This window comes from Metarhizium brunneum, chromosome 3 (genome assembly GCF_013426205.1).
Source record: "Metarhizium brunneum chromosome 3, complete sequence".
Classification (NCBI taxonomy): Eukaryota; Fungi; Ascomycota; class Sordariomycetes; order Hypocreales; family Clavicipitaceae; genus Metarhizium; species Metarhizium brunneum.
Window position 1 is genome coordinate 4,027,440 of NC_089424.1, and position 17,274 is coordinate 4,044,713.

The 17,274-nt window shown below is 50.1% G+C and overlaps 3 protein-coding genes across 3 annotated transcripts; 1 reads left to right on the forward strand and 2 right to left on the reverse strand.

Annotated features, from left to right (window-relative positions):
- Positions 1–6,867: 6,867 nt before the first annotated feature.
- Positions 6,868–7,492, forward strand: SOD5 (Cell surface Cu-only superoxide dismutase; the record flags this gene model as incomplete). Its single annotated transcript, XM_014684583.1, has 2 exons — positions 6,868–7,111; positions 7,179–7,492. The coding sequence occupies 2 exons, from the start codon at positions 6,868–6,870 to the stop codon at positions 7,490–7,492; spliced, it is 558 nt and encodes a 185-aa protein (XP_014540069.1).
- Positions 7,493–11,789: 4,297 nt separating this feature from the next.
- Positions 11,790–12,383, reverse strand: G6M90_00g064760 (uncharacterized protein; the record flags this gene model as incomplete). The annotated part of the gene is made up of 1 exon (XM_014684582.1): positions 11,790–12,383. The coding sequence occupies one exon, from the start codon at positions 12,381–12,383 to the stop codon at positions 11,790–11,792; it is 594 nt and encodes a 197-aa protein (XP_014540068.1).
- A 1,880-nt stretch (positions 12,384–14,263) lies between these two features.
- On the reverse strand, positions 14,264–15,284 carry BRX1_1 (Ribosome biogenesis protein BRX1; the record flags this gene model as incomplete). The annotated part of the gene is made up of 5 exons (XM_014684581.1): positions 14,264–14,382; positions 14,442–14,722; positions 14,783–14,886; positions 14,956–15,079; positions 15,154–15,284. The coding sequence occupies 5 exons, from the start codon at positions 15,282–15,284 to the stop codon at positions 14,264–14,266; spliced, it is 759 nt and encodes a 252-aa protein (XP_014540067.1).
- Between the last annotated feature and the right edge of the window lie 1,990 nt (positions 15,285–17,274).

A 17,274-nucleotide genomic window follows, 5' to 3' on the forward strand; every position in this document is an offset into this window, starting at 1 on the left:
TTGACAATCTGGTAGATTTATTAAGGAAAGTAGATCCAAGAAGCCGATATTAAATTCCTTTTACACTTGCACTGATACAAATACATAGAACCTATTAAATATCCTCTTTCAAAATAAGACTGTCCTAAAATATGCCTGGCAATTCTTGTGTCGGTAGGTTGAGCTGCCGTTATTGCCATTGAAGGAAACCCTTGATCTGGTGAAAACTAAGGCGTGGTAATAGGGCCATCGCGAGTGTCAGCGCAATCCCGTCCCCCAAAGCTTCTATGGCAAGAAGGTTAAGTCTGGTCTGGTACGAATTAAACAGCATGTCGACTATAACTTGCTAAATTGACACTATATAGGCTTCCAAGGGCAGGTTCTGACAATAAGGTCGGGCATAGCCCAGACCATTACAGCAACTTAAGTAAGCACCGTTGCATTAACAATATTAGCCACATGTGCAGTCTACGTGAGTAACGGTTATCTACACAAAAGTAAAATAAACAACTTGTGATAGCATGCCAAAAGGGTCGCTTGATCGACATTAATAGGTTTATAAGTAAAATCCTAATTAGTAAGTACTGTAACGTCTAAAAAGGCTATCTTCATTCTACGTTTGAGTTTATTCTATGTAACAATAGTGGGTACATATATCTACTTAATACAAACTTTAGAATCTACGACAAAGCTAAAAACACGTGGTTCAATATGCCCGCATAGTTAGTGCGGCAGAAGCATCAACTGCCTCCAAGCGTCAATGTCCTTTCTATGTCATCCCGGATAGCATCAAAGAGCAGATACGCGCTGCTGTATTTATCAAAGGGGAATAATCCTGACTCCGGCGCTTTGCCTTACACACCCAGCGGGGCGTCCTCTATCAGTTGCCCAGTGCTGGTGTTTTAACAGCCTTGAGCTATGCGGTCAGCTGGGGGAAGGGCGAAGAAAGTCGGCATTCGGCGCGACACCCATTTCGTTTAAGGCCTACATAGGATCTCGATCGTTTCCTGCTACGAGTTTCTTGGTTAGGGCACGTAACCCAAGTTAGGGCAGGCTCTGGGCATCAATGTGGGTGGGCAGCAGGAATGATCTGGCTGTACATGTAACGACAAGCACCCGGAGGCCGATATTCTTAGCGCCACGATAGAGCTTGTTGACCATGTACCCCCCCCAAACATTCCTGCACTGATCACGACTACATCAAACCAGTGACAGATCGCCGCCATTGTTACTCACCTTGGCCCATGTGCTGCACACCCACCGGCTGAGAATATCATGGGAGACTTTGGTTTGTTGAACACTAAACTCAGCATTTGTATCTGGATTGAGGCGCGGTAGCATGTTGGACTCCCATCCATACCTTTTTCTGTCTCGTTGAGGGGCTTGTTGGCAACGCGAGGTTAATATAGAGACTGGAGCTAATTCGGACCTGCTCTCTGCGGAACCTTTGTATAGGTGTTCTGGAGTACGCACCAGGGTTCACAGCAAACCTTATTCAAAAAATGCTACACAATGCATTCCGAGTACTTCGTAATAAAAATCGTATCCTAACATCTCATACATGGGTGAATATGAGGGACGTAGGCCGAGAACCGACCTTTCGTTGCCACCCTAGAGCCCTCATTCGTTCTGGCAAGTACCATGTTTCGTGGGCATACAGATACCTAGAATAAAGTTGGAGGTTCGTGTTCGTCGAGCCTTGCTTTTGAGTGTGACCACTGAAGTGGCTTGGTTTGACTTGGTGGGTGGTGACAGATTTGGGTTCAAAACCCCCAATCTACACGTCGTATGCTTTGCCAGCCTTCAAAGTCCGTTGACACAGTCGCCGTTGTGAGACAGGACTATCCTTGGACTGTTCTGGATCAAGAGGCAGTAGTTCCAAGATGTGTCGCTTATCTCGGGGCTGAATGGTAGCCTTCATCTGTCGTCAACAGGAATAGGAGCTCAGTAAGCTGGCGGGGGCCAACGTCATCTCCCGCAGCTAATCTCTTTAAATGCGGAGTGGCTCGTGGAGACTCGCTTATCTAGGAAACTTGTATGGCAGAGGAGTCCCCGCGAGCTACTCCGCATCTAAGGAGATATAGTTGCAAGACAAAAGCTTATAAAGTTGTTTTGTACACGATCTTTGGAATAACAGCGACTAGCGTGGACATGGAGTTCAGAGGTAAATTTGCGTTGATTGTAAGCACTAGGGTGGAGGACGTGAGATAAGAAGCGCGGAACCGCGGTGCCGAGAATTATATTGCCCTTGGCGTCAAGTCCATCCATCCAGGCTTCACGCGCTGCCTTGTACACGGGTCTCGGACATAGAGGATGCTATCAATTACCACAGAGGTGTCTGGCGTTAGGCTTGGCTCCCGCAGAATGTGTCTGGAAGCAGTTTAGCGCCGGCTGCCATTCCGGAAACTCCAGACGTCCGTCCGTATATGTACGGGGTATAATACAGGGAGTTTGACATGTAAGATGGCCCAGTCACCTTGTAGCAACTCGATTCTTTCTGGACGCACTGCCTTGGAGGACCAAAACGTTAAAACATGTGGCAAACCACTCTTGTCCGCATTCCGTCTTCTAAATCTTCCAGCTGCTTTTGCATGGCTAGTCCGATTGGCCAGTTGCTCGTTAACCTTTCTTGGAGGTTACCCAACGGGAAAGCTATCCGATTCGACTTCAACCGTTGGCACATGAAAGAGCGACGCGGTTGCAAATTGCTCCGTCAACGTGGTTGGTATTCCGGGGAGATCTAAAGGCTGTAACACTTGTATACAGAGAAGGACGTGCGGCAACTGTCGCAAGTCGAAGCGCGTTTGCGGCAGATACACTCGCAAGACCATGTACGTCTTCTCTGCAGATGTTTGCCTCGGAGACAACGACGTCGGTGAACTTCGAAACGATGGCAGGACCATCATCTGCCATGGCCGGCCTGGGGTGTCGAATACACCGGCCGAGTTTGCGGCCAAGACGAACACTCGGTTCGTGTAGGTTTGACATGATGCATATGTCAACACGTGCACTACCCAGCGTAGGTGCAAGTCTCCTGCGCGGATCTCATCGGCGTGCAACGCATCACCTTTGCCGCATGGAATTGATACGGGACAGAGACTTGATCTCCTGGCGTCCAGCTGTATCACCAGTGCACCGCCATCCGTCAACTGGCAACAGCTTCACTTCATCTTTCTCTCCAGCTACATGCCCAGCCATGGCATGGGGACTGCTACTAGCTTACTACTGTCCAATGCGGTAGCAATGTAGACGAAAATTGGCTGTTGCAGCTGCATGGCGGCGTAATGGACTCCCCGGTTTCTGTAGCTGCATACGCCATTGCCCATGAACGCAATGGCCAGGCGATCGTCTGGCAAAGGAGAGAGATGTACTACTCCGTACATATGTACATGCGTAGCTTGCAACACTTGCGAACAGCACTGAGCAAGAAGCCAACCCGGCTAAGCAATGGGACGCTGGGTGCATGCCTGGCCCTGCATGTACGAGCTGGTCGAAGCCCGGCCATGGCAGAAGACGAAGGAGGCAAGCTGGGCCCGACGTGAACAATTCACCACTCGCATTCAGCTTGTTTCTCGGATTGCGCAAATACGTGCTCCCGGGCAACCTGATGATACAGCGGGATGCCTTCATATCGCATCCGCGGTGGCGGCATCGGCCCCGGGCGGTTTACCCCAAGAAGCCGCCCGATGTTTGCCGAGACACACTGTTTGGTTGGGGGATGCCGGCCGTGATGCGTCAGCTGGACAGTCGAATCCAACAGAAATGCCAAGCTGTGCTCGCGCAGTGTGACGAACTGGACACCGTTTGAACCTTGCGGCGACTGGTACGCGCAGTAGGAGCAATTATCACACGACACTCTACGCTCTGGAAAGCCTCTTTGACAGCGACAAGTGCGGCAGGGTATTTTCCATCTCCCATCAGCACCGGGTCTTCTCTGTCGCGTATATCCTGATTCCTTGTCATGTACTCCGTACTCCGTAGTATTGGAGGGGTCTGATGGTGGTGTAAGATATGGCTGCCCAATACCAGCTCGCTCATGTCGCCAGTGCCTCACCGTCCAATACCACAGTCGCATGGACAGCCCCAAAGCAGCATACATGACGGAGTACAGTCATGTCGGTGACAATGGTGCGAAATGTGTGCCAGTCGGTGGAATGGCTCATGGCCGCGGAGATGGGACGACTTGGCCCGACGGCAGCCATGCTGGTAGGCCGGGGTCGTGGGAGAGGGAACAATCCCGGATTGTGGAAATTATGGGACGAGTTTTGGTCAGTGATTGCATTTTTCCGAGACATGATGTTTCTGTCGAGGTGTTGGCTCGAGGGCTGTTGGTCGCACCGCAGGGCAGCTCTCAAAATTTCAGGACTGCCATGGACTTGACAGGACAGGGTACTCCGCACTGGGAGTGTTTGCTCGCAGGAAGTGTCAATAAAAGACGGGGAAGCCTTGGAGACTTGTCGATTTGACGGCACCAGACCGGAGGCTCAACTCCGCATATCACGCTGGCTTGTTTCTTGGATTTCCGAGCCACCATTTCAGGCCCCGTACATATCGATCGCTGGAGACGGTATCACAAGGCGTCTAGCGGGCAGGGAGCAATCAATGTGTCTGGTTTCCCTGCAGTTCCTGGCGTTCTTGGTATCCAGTCAGCCGTTTCAAGCCTCCTTGCTGCGGAGGCTGACAAATTTGACACACATGGGTTGCTTCACCAAGGGCTCCGTAAGCGATGTAAAAAATGCACCTGTCTACTTTGAGTCGATAGTTGGATGGTCCTTGTACTACGCGAGAGCATGGTTGCTGTGAGCTGAGAATGTATGCGGCTTAGTGCTCTTGCCGCCCTTTCTGCTTCCAGGGCACATATATTGTGCAAAGTAATGCACATGTGTAAACGGTGGGACGAAAATGGCACCGGAATCGAATTGCATTGCATTGCCTCTATTGTTTTGAACCATAAGATCTAAAGTTTTGCATCGCGCCATCTACATGGGCCCAGACGCTTTTCCGCCATCCGAGTTAGTGCTCACGGCGGCGCATAAAACGAGTCTAGCGCGAGATAACAAATGACAACGAGAAGAAGAATGACGTACATGATTGAGGAACAAAGGAAGCCGCGGTAATAGCAACCACCAGTTGACATCAAACACCCACTAATGTGAAGGCGGGTTAAAGCCGCCTTCTATCGCGGTTTGGGAGACTTTTAATTTGGAGAAACTGGGAACGCGCCATGACGCATTCGGTATTAAGCTGCACATGAGACATGCACTTTTATACCTAGTAGCTATTTGGCTACTTTTTTCCCGCACTTGTTTTTAACAAATGAGTTACCAATCGGGCCAAGTAGGTTCAGCAAACCGGGTATTTCGCCCACGAGGTTCAAAGTATGTGTACATCAAACGAGGTCCCTACCCCCGAATTAGAAAGTTGCGGCGCTTGCCAGGCTTGACAGTTGAGCCAGAGAGCAGAGAGAATCAGCGGCCGAATAATACCTACATATGTAGCTTTATGTGTGCCCGTGTCCCTGGCTCTCAGGATGGAGGTCAGAACTCAAGCTCGCTGCCTAAGACAATCGGATTGCTACTGTGGTGGCTATTGAGTATACACGCGAAGTAAGGAGTACTCCGTACATCAGCTCCCTATTAAGCAGGCCACGAGGACTGCGCGTGCCGCGGCGATCAAGTGGTCGTGAATGGTACTCGCCCCATTCATTGATGCGTCGTCCCGCAAGCCACAATTGTCCGCCGAACCTCAGCCTTGTGAGATGGTAGAAACAACCCCCCATGGATCTCACGTGGAAAACATTTATACAAAGGGAATGGCTATGCGTGGGCCTTTGAAACCGATACTCGATGTGGACTGAAGGGATGGGTGCCGCATGGTGAATGTGGACACTGACCAACAACGCCAGGTGCGGCGGGACGAAAGACTCACCGTTTTTCATAGACCTATGGGCACGGAGTTTGAGATTGTGGCTGCCGGGTGGCTTACAAAGTCTTCCGTACAGAGCCGTAATCACATACATACACGCAACACAGACTAGACGGCACCGAAAATGGACGAGCCACGCCACAAGAGCTTGGTGGAAAAGCGGCGCCGCACATTTTCGCGCCGTCACTGAATGGACTTGGAGGGTACGGAGTATGTACGGAGTACAAAGAACAAATTCAGATCGAAGCCGCGGTTCTTGCTGACTGGCGTTGGTGGTGGATGGCGGACTGCAGGAAACACGGGCACAGCTCCAAGCACGACGGCAGGGGTTGCTGATCGGCACTCATTTCCCAGAGCCCTTGATGGCAGACGGTCTGTGCATCCGACTGGGCGGTGGTACAGATCAACACGCCCAGTTTTGACGTGTTTCGCGTGCTGCAGACCGGGTATACGGGTAGCTCGGTACGATGGCGTCGTCCGGGGGGCCGGAACGGGCGCCATGCCGACATCTGGGCCCCAAGCTGCTTGCTGGCCTGCCAACATTGAAGTGTGATGCAAACACCCGATCCATCCATTCACACGAGCGTGTAACCCATTTTTTGTCGTCTAATTTCGCCGCCGCAGCCTGTGCTAGCAGTCTAGTACCTCGCAAGCGGCCCGCCTGCGCCCAACAGCAACACGGCCGGCCCCTGTCTTAGTCCATGACACCAGACCAGACTGCTTTCAATGTTGCTCACTTGGAGCCCTTGCTTGGAGGAGCAGGAACCCGTCGATTGTTTTTAAAAGCGCGGATGCGCCGCCCGTGGACAATGAGTGCAGACTCGCATTTTGGCTTGCTCCATCGACAGCTCGTCAGAGGTATAAGTCACCACATTGTCAGTGTATGCACATTCGCCCGTGCTTGAATGCGTCCCTTGAAACTCGTCATCCATATACACTCGAGGCTGCTTTAAATCAAGAGCCATGCGCTTCTCAACCCTCTTGGTAGCTGGCATCTCCGCCATCGCCCACGCCACCCACGACGCGCCCGTCGTCCTCAACAACCCTCACGTCACCTACCAAGCCGTCTTCCCCAAAGATGCCTTCTACCACGGCAACATACACGGCAACGTTTGCGGGAGCGTACGAGCCTCGCGTGGCCCGCACGGCAGGGGCGTCAGGTTCGACGTCCGCCTTGAGAACCTGCCCAAGGAGGGCGGACCATTCCGTACGTCTTGCTCTCCCCAATACCTGGACCGGCCTGCCGTCGACCGTACTGACGTTTGATGCAACAGTCTACCACATCCACGAGGACCGCGTCCCCGCCGATGGCAACTGCACCAAGACGCTCGCCCACCTGGACCCGTACGGCAGAGGCGAAGATCCCCCTTGCGATAGCAGGGCCAAGGATTCCTGCCAGGTGGGCGATCTCAGCGGCAAGTATGGCCAGCCCAAGCGAGGGTTGGAGATTTGGTACTTCGACAACTATACGTCTCTGGCCGAAGGGACCCCGGCCTTTTTGGGCAACAGGTCGATTGTGGTGCATTTTGCGAACAAGACGAGGATCACCTGTGCCAATTTTGAGAAGCTCTCCGGGTGTCCTGCGTAGCACGGTGAGCGTGCTGGGGTAATGATTCTTGTATTTGCTTCGTTCTGGGCGAGACGTCGTCCATGTGAGAGCAATGGCTCTATTCCAAAAGTCTTGAGGACCAATTCCTAGGCTAGCTCGAGGAACCCAATTAATGTCGTTGTCATTGCAGGCATCAGCGACGCCGCACATCTACCGTTCCGTTCCGTGTTTCCTTGGTGACGTATTTCATACAGGGATTCAAGATGGGCGGGTTGACTTGGATGGGTGTTTCGCTGCGGGGGATATCGCATGACTCGTCGCTGTCGATCGGTTACAGAAGAAACAAGGGACTGAGAAACAGACATCGCACTTTTACCTACATAATAGGCCTAGGTTCTGTGGCCTGTCTTTTTTTTAGTATAGGGTGGGCACTTATATGGGTGCATCACAGATGCCGTTTATTTCCGCAACGAGATTCCTGACATCATGTTCTGTATGTGCGATTGCCTACATGGCACTTTTCCAGATATATTCCGTTGACTTGAAACAAAACAAAAGAAAGCACACTACCTTAATATTTTGCGTTTACACAAATGACGCAACAATGGGACGGTAGCACGCTTGGCAGGAGACTTGCATGAACTCGTACGGCTCACTTGAAACAATCAACAAGATCGGCAGCGGCGCACAAACAGAGGCCTTGAATTGGCTACCGTAGCAGCGGTACCTTGGTCCGTCAAACCCGCGTGCTGACCTTGTCCCGTCATGATGCTACTTCAGTGCGGGGGAGCATCATGATGCAGCGAAAAGTACTCCTGGCGTCGCACACCCTCTGCCAATGAAGCGCTCGAATGATTCCATGTTTGGCTTTTGCAGCTCTTCGTGCTGGTCATCATTCACCAAGCCACCCATCCTTGTATCCATGGCCGCAGACTATCCCAAAGGGTTGCTCTAAGCGCCTGCCTTATCTGCTATGGCGTTGACATACCCGATGGTAGCGTGGCTAAACGACACGCTGTCTCCATCTGCAGTCCTGCCCGCGTGTCCATGGGCTGGAAGAGTCTTGTGGATGGAAAATACGGTTGCTATGCGTTTCAGCTCCTCTTGGCTGATGGGCAGAATGGCAGTAGGGGGGGATCAAGGATGAACACTCTGTGCTCGGATATGATGAAGTATCTAGATACAACTAGCGTGAAGACAAAACTTGTTGATCGTAAATATCAGGCTTAGAAGCTCGCATCGGCCTTGAGACTGGAGAGTAGATTAGCTTGTATAGCATTACTGATTAGCTATAACCCGTTTTGAAGGTACCTGGAAAGGGGGAGGGGGGTGCAGAATATTTTACAACATCGACTCTGCCAAAAAAAATTGCCCGCCCCTTTTTGTTTCTTGGTGTTGATTACCATATTCTAACACAACTGCACCTCTTGGAACTGCCAACATTGTTCAATTGGAGCTTATAATAGATGTCCTACCATCTGTTACTACATAAGTTCGTATTCGAACTTGGAGAACGACTCGGACTCCGGTTGAGGAAGTGATCTGAACTCGCTATAATTCGAACGATATAATTCATCGTCACAATACGTATTGACTATTCAAGACGATGGACAAACCGTCCTACCCTGTACCTTGAATGTATTTGTCGCGATAATATCACTTATACGAGCGGTTTTCCCTGTCGAGAGTCGTACTCCAATAATTCTTTCTACTTTCCGACAAGCTGGCTCCGATATTAATAAATGCAGCACCCAACAGTCCCAACCTCAGGAGGATCGAGCTGCATCTGCGGCCAGCCGCTCCGTTACAGGAATATGACTGCGTCTCAACTCGTTCACATATTGTTGTAACATGGTCCCGTTAGAAGGAGTGGTCGTACTGGAATCACTGCCCTTTGTTTCGTGAATCCTGGAATACGCAGAGTGTTAGCCAACCTCCTTGTTCTCAATAAACCAAAAGCGAGGTGCAGCTACCTTGCTGGCTCTGCTACCTGTGGCGGAGTGACAGCTACCACCGTCACAGATCGTGAAGGGCTGTTGTTTGAAGGCATTATAGTATCTGGTAGAGTTCGGAGTTTATGAGTTGAGACAGAGACCAGAGGAATAGGACCCTTGATGTAAGAAGTTGTGGGAAAGCAGCCAGACTACTACAACCAGAAAAGAAAGCACCGCCTGAACTGAAGGAACCTGACTTGATATTGTAGACATAATACAACCTAAGCGACCTCCCCGACTCTGAATGTGATTGCACTACCGTGACATATTTCCAGCCCTTGAAAATGCCAGCCAGGCAACTCGTGTTCTGATGGCTGGCAGATTGTCCAATTATATCCCCAATGCATGTGATAGAGACCCAACGCAGTGGCTTGCAGGCATGTGCTTGGGCACAGGTGTAGGTGTGACTCTGCGTTGGTTTCTCTCGGCGATTGCTGCAGGCCGAAAGTAACAGAGTCATATTTGGTTGTAACTCACGTACTGCGCGGCCTGGTCTTAATTACTCAGCACATTAATATTCGTCGTCCAGGTGGTTCGATTCGTTTTTGGTACATCAAGACGGATTGTTTACATTGGGTAGCGATGGTTTAACAACCCGCCTCCTCGGGGTACTAGCCAGCCTCTGGAACGGTCGCCGGCCAGGAAGAGCCCGTCGATTTGATTACCGAAATACCGAACCCTTGTATATCCAATCGGGTCTCATGATACCATCGTACCTGTGTCAAGGGTTGTGTGGAGTGGGCCAATGGCTGAACATGGGGAGTACCTTTCAACCAGTACACAGATATTCATTTGGACTGTTCCATACAGGATGTTTGTATCTTTTAATGTTCTGTTTGTGCCCAATTCAAGACACTCGGGACGGGTTGCTTTAACTACATTGTTAGTGGATGTAATATTTGCATCATGTCAAGTTTAAAAACCTCGCACGACGGTCTTGAATGATGTGTATATGACGACATTTTGATAGTGAATATGCCACATCATTTCCAAAAGATTGTGAGTTATATCGAAAGGTATTCTATACGTGGTATTGGGCAGAAATTCGTTGGGGTCCCCGACATCGTATTTGGCATCCATAGAGAAAGGGGCCATGTACCTCGGCGACAATCCGTCACATTGCATTGTGAAATATTATACGTGCCTGAATTGAAGCAGTTTCATGGGACTTTGAAGCTCACAGAGCTACAATGGTCAGGGAGTCGCTAGCTCGTCGACTGCAGGCGTATGTTTCTCGATGTAGATGCCAAGCCCCGCGCATTGTCCTTCTACCGGATCTTGATAACTTGAATGTTTGTACATATCGCTGTAACCGTGACCTGTTGGTGCCTGGCTTATTGCTGCCCATGTGACATGGACGGGTGACGTCCAGGAAGCCTGCCTTGTCTGCACCCACCGCCATCATCTCTCAACAGCTTCCGAGTTGCTCTTGATAATTTCCTTTGGATGTAGCAATGCTTGTTCGCTTTCATCAAGCACAATGGTTCCTGATCTATGTTCTGTCTTGGGTTGGGACAGGCACACGAACGTCGGTAAACTACTCACGTTGTTGCCTTGCGATCAATTCCAACCTATCGTACTGCGACGAGCTTATCCTGGTGCCATGGGACGTGGGTTGTTAGACTACTTGAAGCATGGCGTGGAGAGACTTCTTATTCAAGCACTGGCTCTTATTTCTCAATGTCATTTACATTTAGGCAGGGCCGTCTCTCTGCGTGCTTCATTTACGCTGAGCGGAGATGTCCCAAGTATGGTATACGCTCTTAGCCAAGGCAGACCTCCTCTTCCAATTTCTGGAACAGCTACTTGGGTCTTCTTGTTACACGGAAACGGCTGGTTACACAAGGGCTACGGTCACGAGACCTAGGGCAAAGTCCATCACTGACTTCTTGTGTTTAAAGACGTCTTTGACCTTTAAGGCCTTAAGGCAAACCAAGGACCTTTGATACCAAAGACTGTTATTAGTTGAATTGAGCTATTGCTCCAAGCCCTCTTTCCGAGCCCTTGTCACACTTCTTCAGCATACAATGTCATCTCCTGCTAGTTTACCGGCTAGGACGATGCGAATAATTCACAATATTTGTTTGCCCGTCGGAAGCCGACGATGCTCGAACTCGACGCCCGACCATCCATACTCGTCACTGATCGCCAAGCATCTCCTTCTCCTGTCTACTTGAGCAGGACTTCGCATGATATCATAACCGGCAGTGAAAGTCATTTATAATCGATATGAATGATATGAATGTTTATCTGTTATTTTCATGATTTCTACTAAAAAGGACTATAATTGGAACACCACGACAGCAGTAAACCCATAACCGTTTTCTTTTCATGCTAAATCTCTACCCAGTCAAACGACCAAGCATCATCCCTCTGCAATCCGTATTCGCAGCACCCCCAATACCAAACGCCGGCATAATGCGCACCATTCGCAACGGGGCACAGACACGAAAGTGCCTCCACACAGATTTGAACCGCGCAGCAGCCGAAAACCCATCTCGTCTGTGGTGCACATCAAGTCCCAGCAGATGAATCGGCGTGCCAACTATCTGCGCCGCCACGGGAGCCATCACTCCAGCAACCTGTAGCCGCGACTCCTCCGAGCCAAACCACTCCGAGGCTCGGGATGCGACTGCACCAGAAAAGACGGCCAGCTCGGGCGCAATCATGGTCGGCAAGGTGCACGACGCAAACAAAGTGACGACATCCCTAGCCGTGAACAAGGCATAGCTCAAGAGAGGCACCGGCGCTCTACTGGCCGCATGGGCAAAATATCCATCCTTGTAAACGCATGAGCCGATGCCCACGGCCGTCGTGGCAAAGAACTTGCAGGGCGACACGAACGTGGCGGCGGCATCTGTGCAATTGTTCCTCGCGTAGAAGGAATCGAAACAGTTGGCCGTGGCATATGCCGCAAAGTAGACGAGGAACGACATGGCCAGCGAGCTGGCTAATATCCTGGGTTTGGATACCCAAGACCGCAATGAGCAGGATACACTGGATCCGATGGCTTTGTTGTAGATGAGTCTGTTCAGGGGACACCCGGTTAACTACTTAGACTTGTAGCATCATGTCCGCCTTTGAAGGACTGATGATCAGCCTCATCTAGCTGGACAATGTTACCACTCACTTATCAGCAACTGCGGCCCAAGGAGACACCAGCGCTGATGCATAGGCCGCAGACAAGAGGTCAGCAGCAAGGCAGCCCCATGTGCAGCGTTGTTGCGTTTTCACGCTTTCTACTTCTGTCATGACGGAGTTTGTGTGAGATGCTGAGCAGTTCAAGGCAATGGATGGCTTATATGTGCAAGGAACAACCGCAGTCGAGGTATATATGGCCTCTTTGTATTTGAGTTTGCTTCGTGCGGCGAAAATAGAGCGACGTGCTCTATGTATCTATGAATAGCAGCTGTCTGAACACTTATAGCCCTGTGCCCGGCTACGAGCGGCTTCCGGGCGCCTGGCTCCCATGATCAACGTCCGGTGGCCAGCAGCATCTCAACAAATTGCTGTGCCTCAATTCGTGATCGTTGTGTGGCTCCGATATACGGCGATGAGGATAGCTGGGGTCGCTGTAGTCCTGCGAGTGACTTTAGCCGTATACGTGTCTCCATTAATTTGGAGGCTACAATCTGCCAATGCAATTGGGCTTTTATCTGCAAGGCTGTATTTTTAGTCATCTCTTGTCGGGTCATGTCGGAAAGGCGTTTGAATGCCATAAAAGTGGCGGCGGAGCTTGAGGGGAGTTGCTCTGACTCCTTCGCATTGTCCATTAACACGAGCCTGGAGCAGTATTAGTGGCGTATCTAACTAGATTTTGTTGAGATTCACCAGTTGTCACAGATTCAATTGAGCTAGATTATACAGTACCAGACATATTCGAAATCAGTCTTCGGGCCAAAATCGTGGGCAACAACGGCAGCCCAAGGGGATAGAGTTCGCCTTGTCAAGAACTCAAGCAAAATAGATACATCTTGATTACGATGCTACTAGCTCAATATACGCGCAGCACAGGTCCCACAGACTGCGGGACCCATTCGGCTTTTAAGGACTTCATGAATGTGGAAGAGGTGGTGTATGAACACGCGCACGTCCCTTCGCTCCAGTCCAGCAGAATCATTGGCTTGTGACGGTGGGTTATGGCCTCCATGCTTTTCATCAACACTATCTAGGTTTCATGTTGGGTGGCTGCTGGGGGGAGAAAGTCGCCAGTGACCGATGTATCATGTCGATGAGAAGAACTCGGTTAGTCATGTCGAATAGCCCAACTCGTAGTCAACTCTTTGCCCATCACAGTCGACGACGGAAGTTTTCTCTCGTTTCATCTGACATTCTGAGGATGCCTGATTGCGATTGAAGCATTCCTGTTAAGTGGCGTTGCTGAAACGACCCTGCTCAATAATGACAATGTGCTATGAATTCCTTTCCACTTCATCGTGTATAATACAACACGTGTTGAGTTTACTATTCTCATTCTTTGCCGAGTATTAGTGACTCACCTTATGGAACGGATGGGCTTTCTTGACAGCAGCGTATAAGTATATGTGCTTCGTGTCGGGTTATTCGCTTTTGGGTGACACTCGATACAATAGAGAGAAGCTCGCAGATTTCAACGATGAATACCTTATTTTCCAACTACGTGGAGTGACTCATTGCTAATCGAAAAGCGGTTGTCTGTTGCTATTCTGTTCTAGGTGAACAGTTCCCTTGGATCCAAAGCATTAAGTCGAAGTCTTCCAGAGCCTGTCCGAATACCAAGGTCATCTTTCTTGGAAAAATGCGCTACAGCTTGCGCCTTGCGCGCGTTGTGGCTGGCTTAGTCGCGTCTCCGGAGATCTGCCCGGACCTGGTTGGGTGAAACGAACTGCTTATTTTCATAGATGATCGGACCGCCGAATGACCCCTCCTGGATGTAGATGGGCTTCAAACAGAAACCTTGAGGGTTTGAAAATTAGCTAGCTGGACATGACTCCATCTTCGTAATCTAAACTCACGAGGGCCAATTTCACGGAGAGATAGCTTCTCGTCCTTGGTCGCATCGTCTTCCTCTTTGGCGATCTGATAGTGGCGTACCCAGATGCGGTCGTCAGCCACAATGAAGGCTAGCACTCTGTCGATGAAAGGCTTGGCTTTCCTCGCAGTGGGTGGTACGCCGAATGTGTGGGTCAGGAGCTCGTGGAGGAGACGAAGGTAAGGCTCGCCATTGAATGCGGTGTCGAAGGACAGTATTGGTCTCGACCCCTTCAAGGTATTTCCCATAAAGTTGAGTTCGGACCTAGGTCGCAAAAAAGATGGTGTTAAAAAGCTACCCATACGTCTCTTGAAGAAATATTACATGGTGTGTAAGTTCTGGACATGGAATCGAGCTCGGGGTCCGTTGGGGGCTTTGGAAATGTGCATGTAGAGATCCTGCTGCTTTCGAGCCTCTAGAAAGAGCAACTAGCCACGTGTTAGTACACCTTGTGACTGTGAATCGCAGCCGAAGTGATGGGGGGTTGAAGAACAAACATTGTTGCAGTTGTATAGGTCGGCGAGCTCGTTCAGATCGTGAAGGTTCTTCTTGGAATCGAATTTAGACTCTCTGCGGGAGTGAGGAAGGAGGGCAGCGAGATCGTTGATGAGATGTCGGTGACTGCAGCAAGATGGCTGGGTCAATACTAGAGCTCTGAAGTTCCAGGCGGCCGAGGGTAATGGTAAGGCCCTTACCGTGCGTTGATGCCCCGCGAAGACAGCAACAGGACTCTCTGCGCATTCATTGGTTTGGCTTTTGGGGAGCCATCCTCGGCACCAGACTTGATACGAGTGACGGTAGAGAGCCTCTTGTATACGGAGACCATTTTCGCGAGGGGAGTTGAGAATGTTTCGTAGACCGACAGCTGGAAAGTTGAAAGGTGAAGGTGGTGTAACAGAGCAGAAAATCATCAATGATATCATTCTTCTTTTCTGCCGCAGGTGGGTCGTTAGGCCAATTAAACAGCCGTGTCGCCTCACAGTGCTCACACCGCCCAAACCAGAGATGCTCTCGTCGACCTTGTGAGGCACGAGCTTGTTTGGATCGCAGGTATCCATTTGATCTTTGGAATAATAAAATGGTGGCCCGTGGGAGGCCCGGGGAGCTGGCTACGACGTGACGAAGCCATTCAGAGCTCGATCTCACGCAAAGGAAGCTACGACACGGGAAACGAAGCTCTTCAGAGGGCACATGTGCAGCTTGTCAATGATGAGGATACAGGCGGCCCGCGAAGGCATTGCCATAGCGAGGTCGACTGCGAAGATGCCAATGGATGAAACCTCTGCATTCTATGCCACGACTTACAGTGAGCCTCCCGTTCTAAGAGCGGAAATGCTCATTTTTCCTTGGAGACAATTCGCTCTTATCAGAATTGCGTCTCTGGGATGGCAGATAAAGACGGGTTGATAGTATCATCATAGGAGGAAGAGGACTGGGATGCAGCAACAATGAATCAATCCTCGCACTCTCATCTGGTAGGGAATCAAAGTCTGGAAGCTGGGCGGATGGCGAAGAATCGCCATCCGAATCATGACAAGAGTCAATACGCATTTGAGACCGGCGACTATACAAGTTCACAACAGGGCTCTGTGGGATTGACGAGTAAATACATGTAGTGACATCTGAATTTAGCGGAAGGATGAGTCCTAAAAATGCATGTGCCCTCAGAACTGATGGTAAGTGCTAATTTGGACCATCTGAGCCTTATTAGAAGTCAATTTTTCGGCGGGCGCACCGGACTCTTTTTGCTAGGTGCGCTGACACCCTACCCGGTACCTGGTCATCAGGTATTATATCATAATATATTGGCATATATTTCACGACAAAAAAATATGTTCTACCATCAAGTACTTCAATATATATGAGGTGAGTTCAAATACCACACAGTAATTAATACAGCGATGAGCGCACCTAGCAAAAAGAGTGAGCCCGCCAGCAATTCACAATTAGTAACCCGCCTTTTATAGACCCGTCAAATCTTGGAAGAGTTGTCAAGGCTACCCGTAACCTACTGCCGCCCTCTACAAAACTGTGATTCATCGTCATTCTGTATTTGAATAGGTGGCCCCTGAGCGCTGTGAAGTCGAGTAATAGGCTCGTGATGGGCAATTCACTTCGCATGTTTTAAAAGAGTAGTTCAACCATTTCTGTGTACGGCAAGAGTGAAAGATACTATTTCTCTGAGAACTGACCTGGTGACTTTGTCATGATATCTCAAGGGAACTAAAGGTCGCCAGCTTTGACTATACTCGACCCCCTGCTTGAAGATCGGAGAATCGATCTCAAGTCACTGAGACTTAACGGAACCATACAGCTTCCAACGCTAAAACTTGCCTTTAGCTTTGATGGCTGGGAACATGGGCTCTGGAGCAGTAAATACAGAGGTTGACGTGGCGTTTCAAGACGAACCTATGCACCCTGTTGTAATAAAACAGTATCTGGGCCTTTGGAACTAACTGGTGTATCTAGTAGTTGGATTTCGCATGCAATTGGCTGGAGTCGAGCAGGATAGTTGTCGCGTTGATGGATGGAGCTGCCAGCTGACGTGGGAAGTCCCTCCTCTAGTCCATGTTCTTGGATTCAGTATCTATCTACCGAGGTTTACTAGCAAAAGAATAGAGCCCACAGCATACCCAGCGCGATGCCTGCAGCCATGGTGGTAGGAATTTGCCTAGCTTGTCCCGGCATTCGTCGTCATCGGATGACCCCACGCCAGATGAGGCACTTGGCATGCTCCCTGGCGTAAACAAGAACCATGCAGATTCTCACCTGAATGAAGACCAAGCCAAATTGAGCAAGTTTGTCGGAACTTCAGC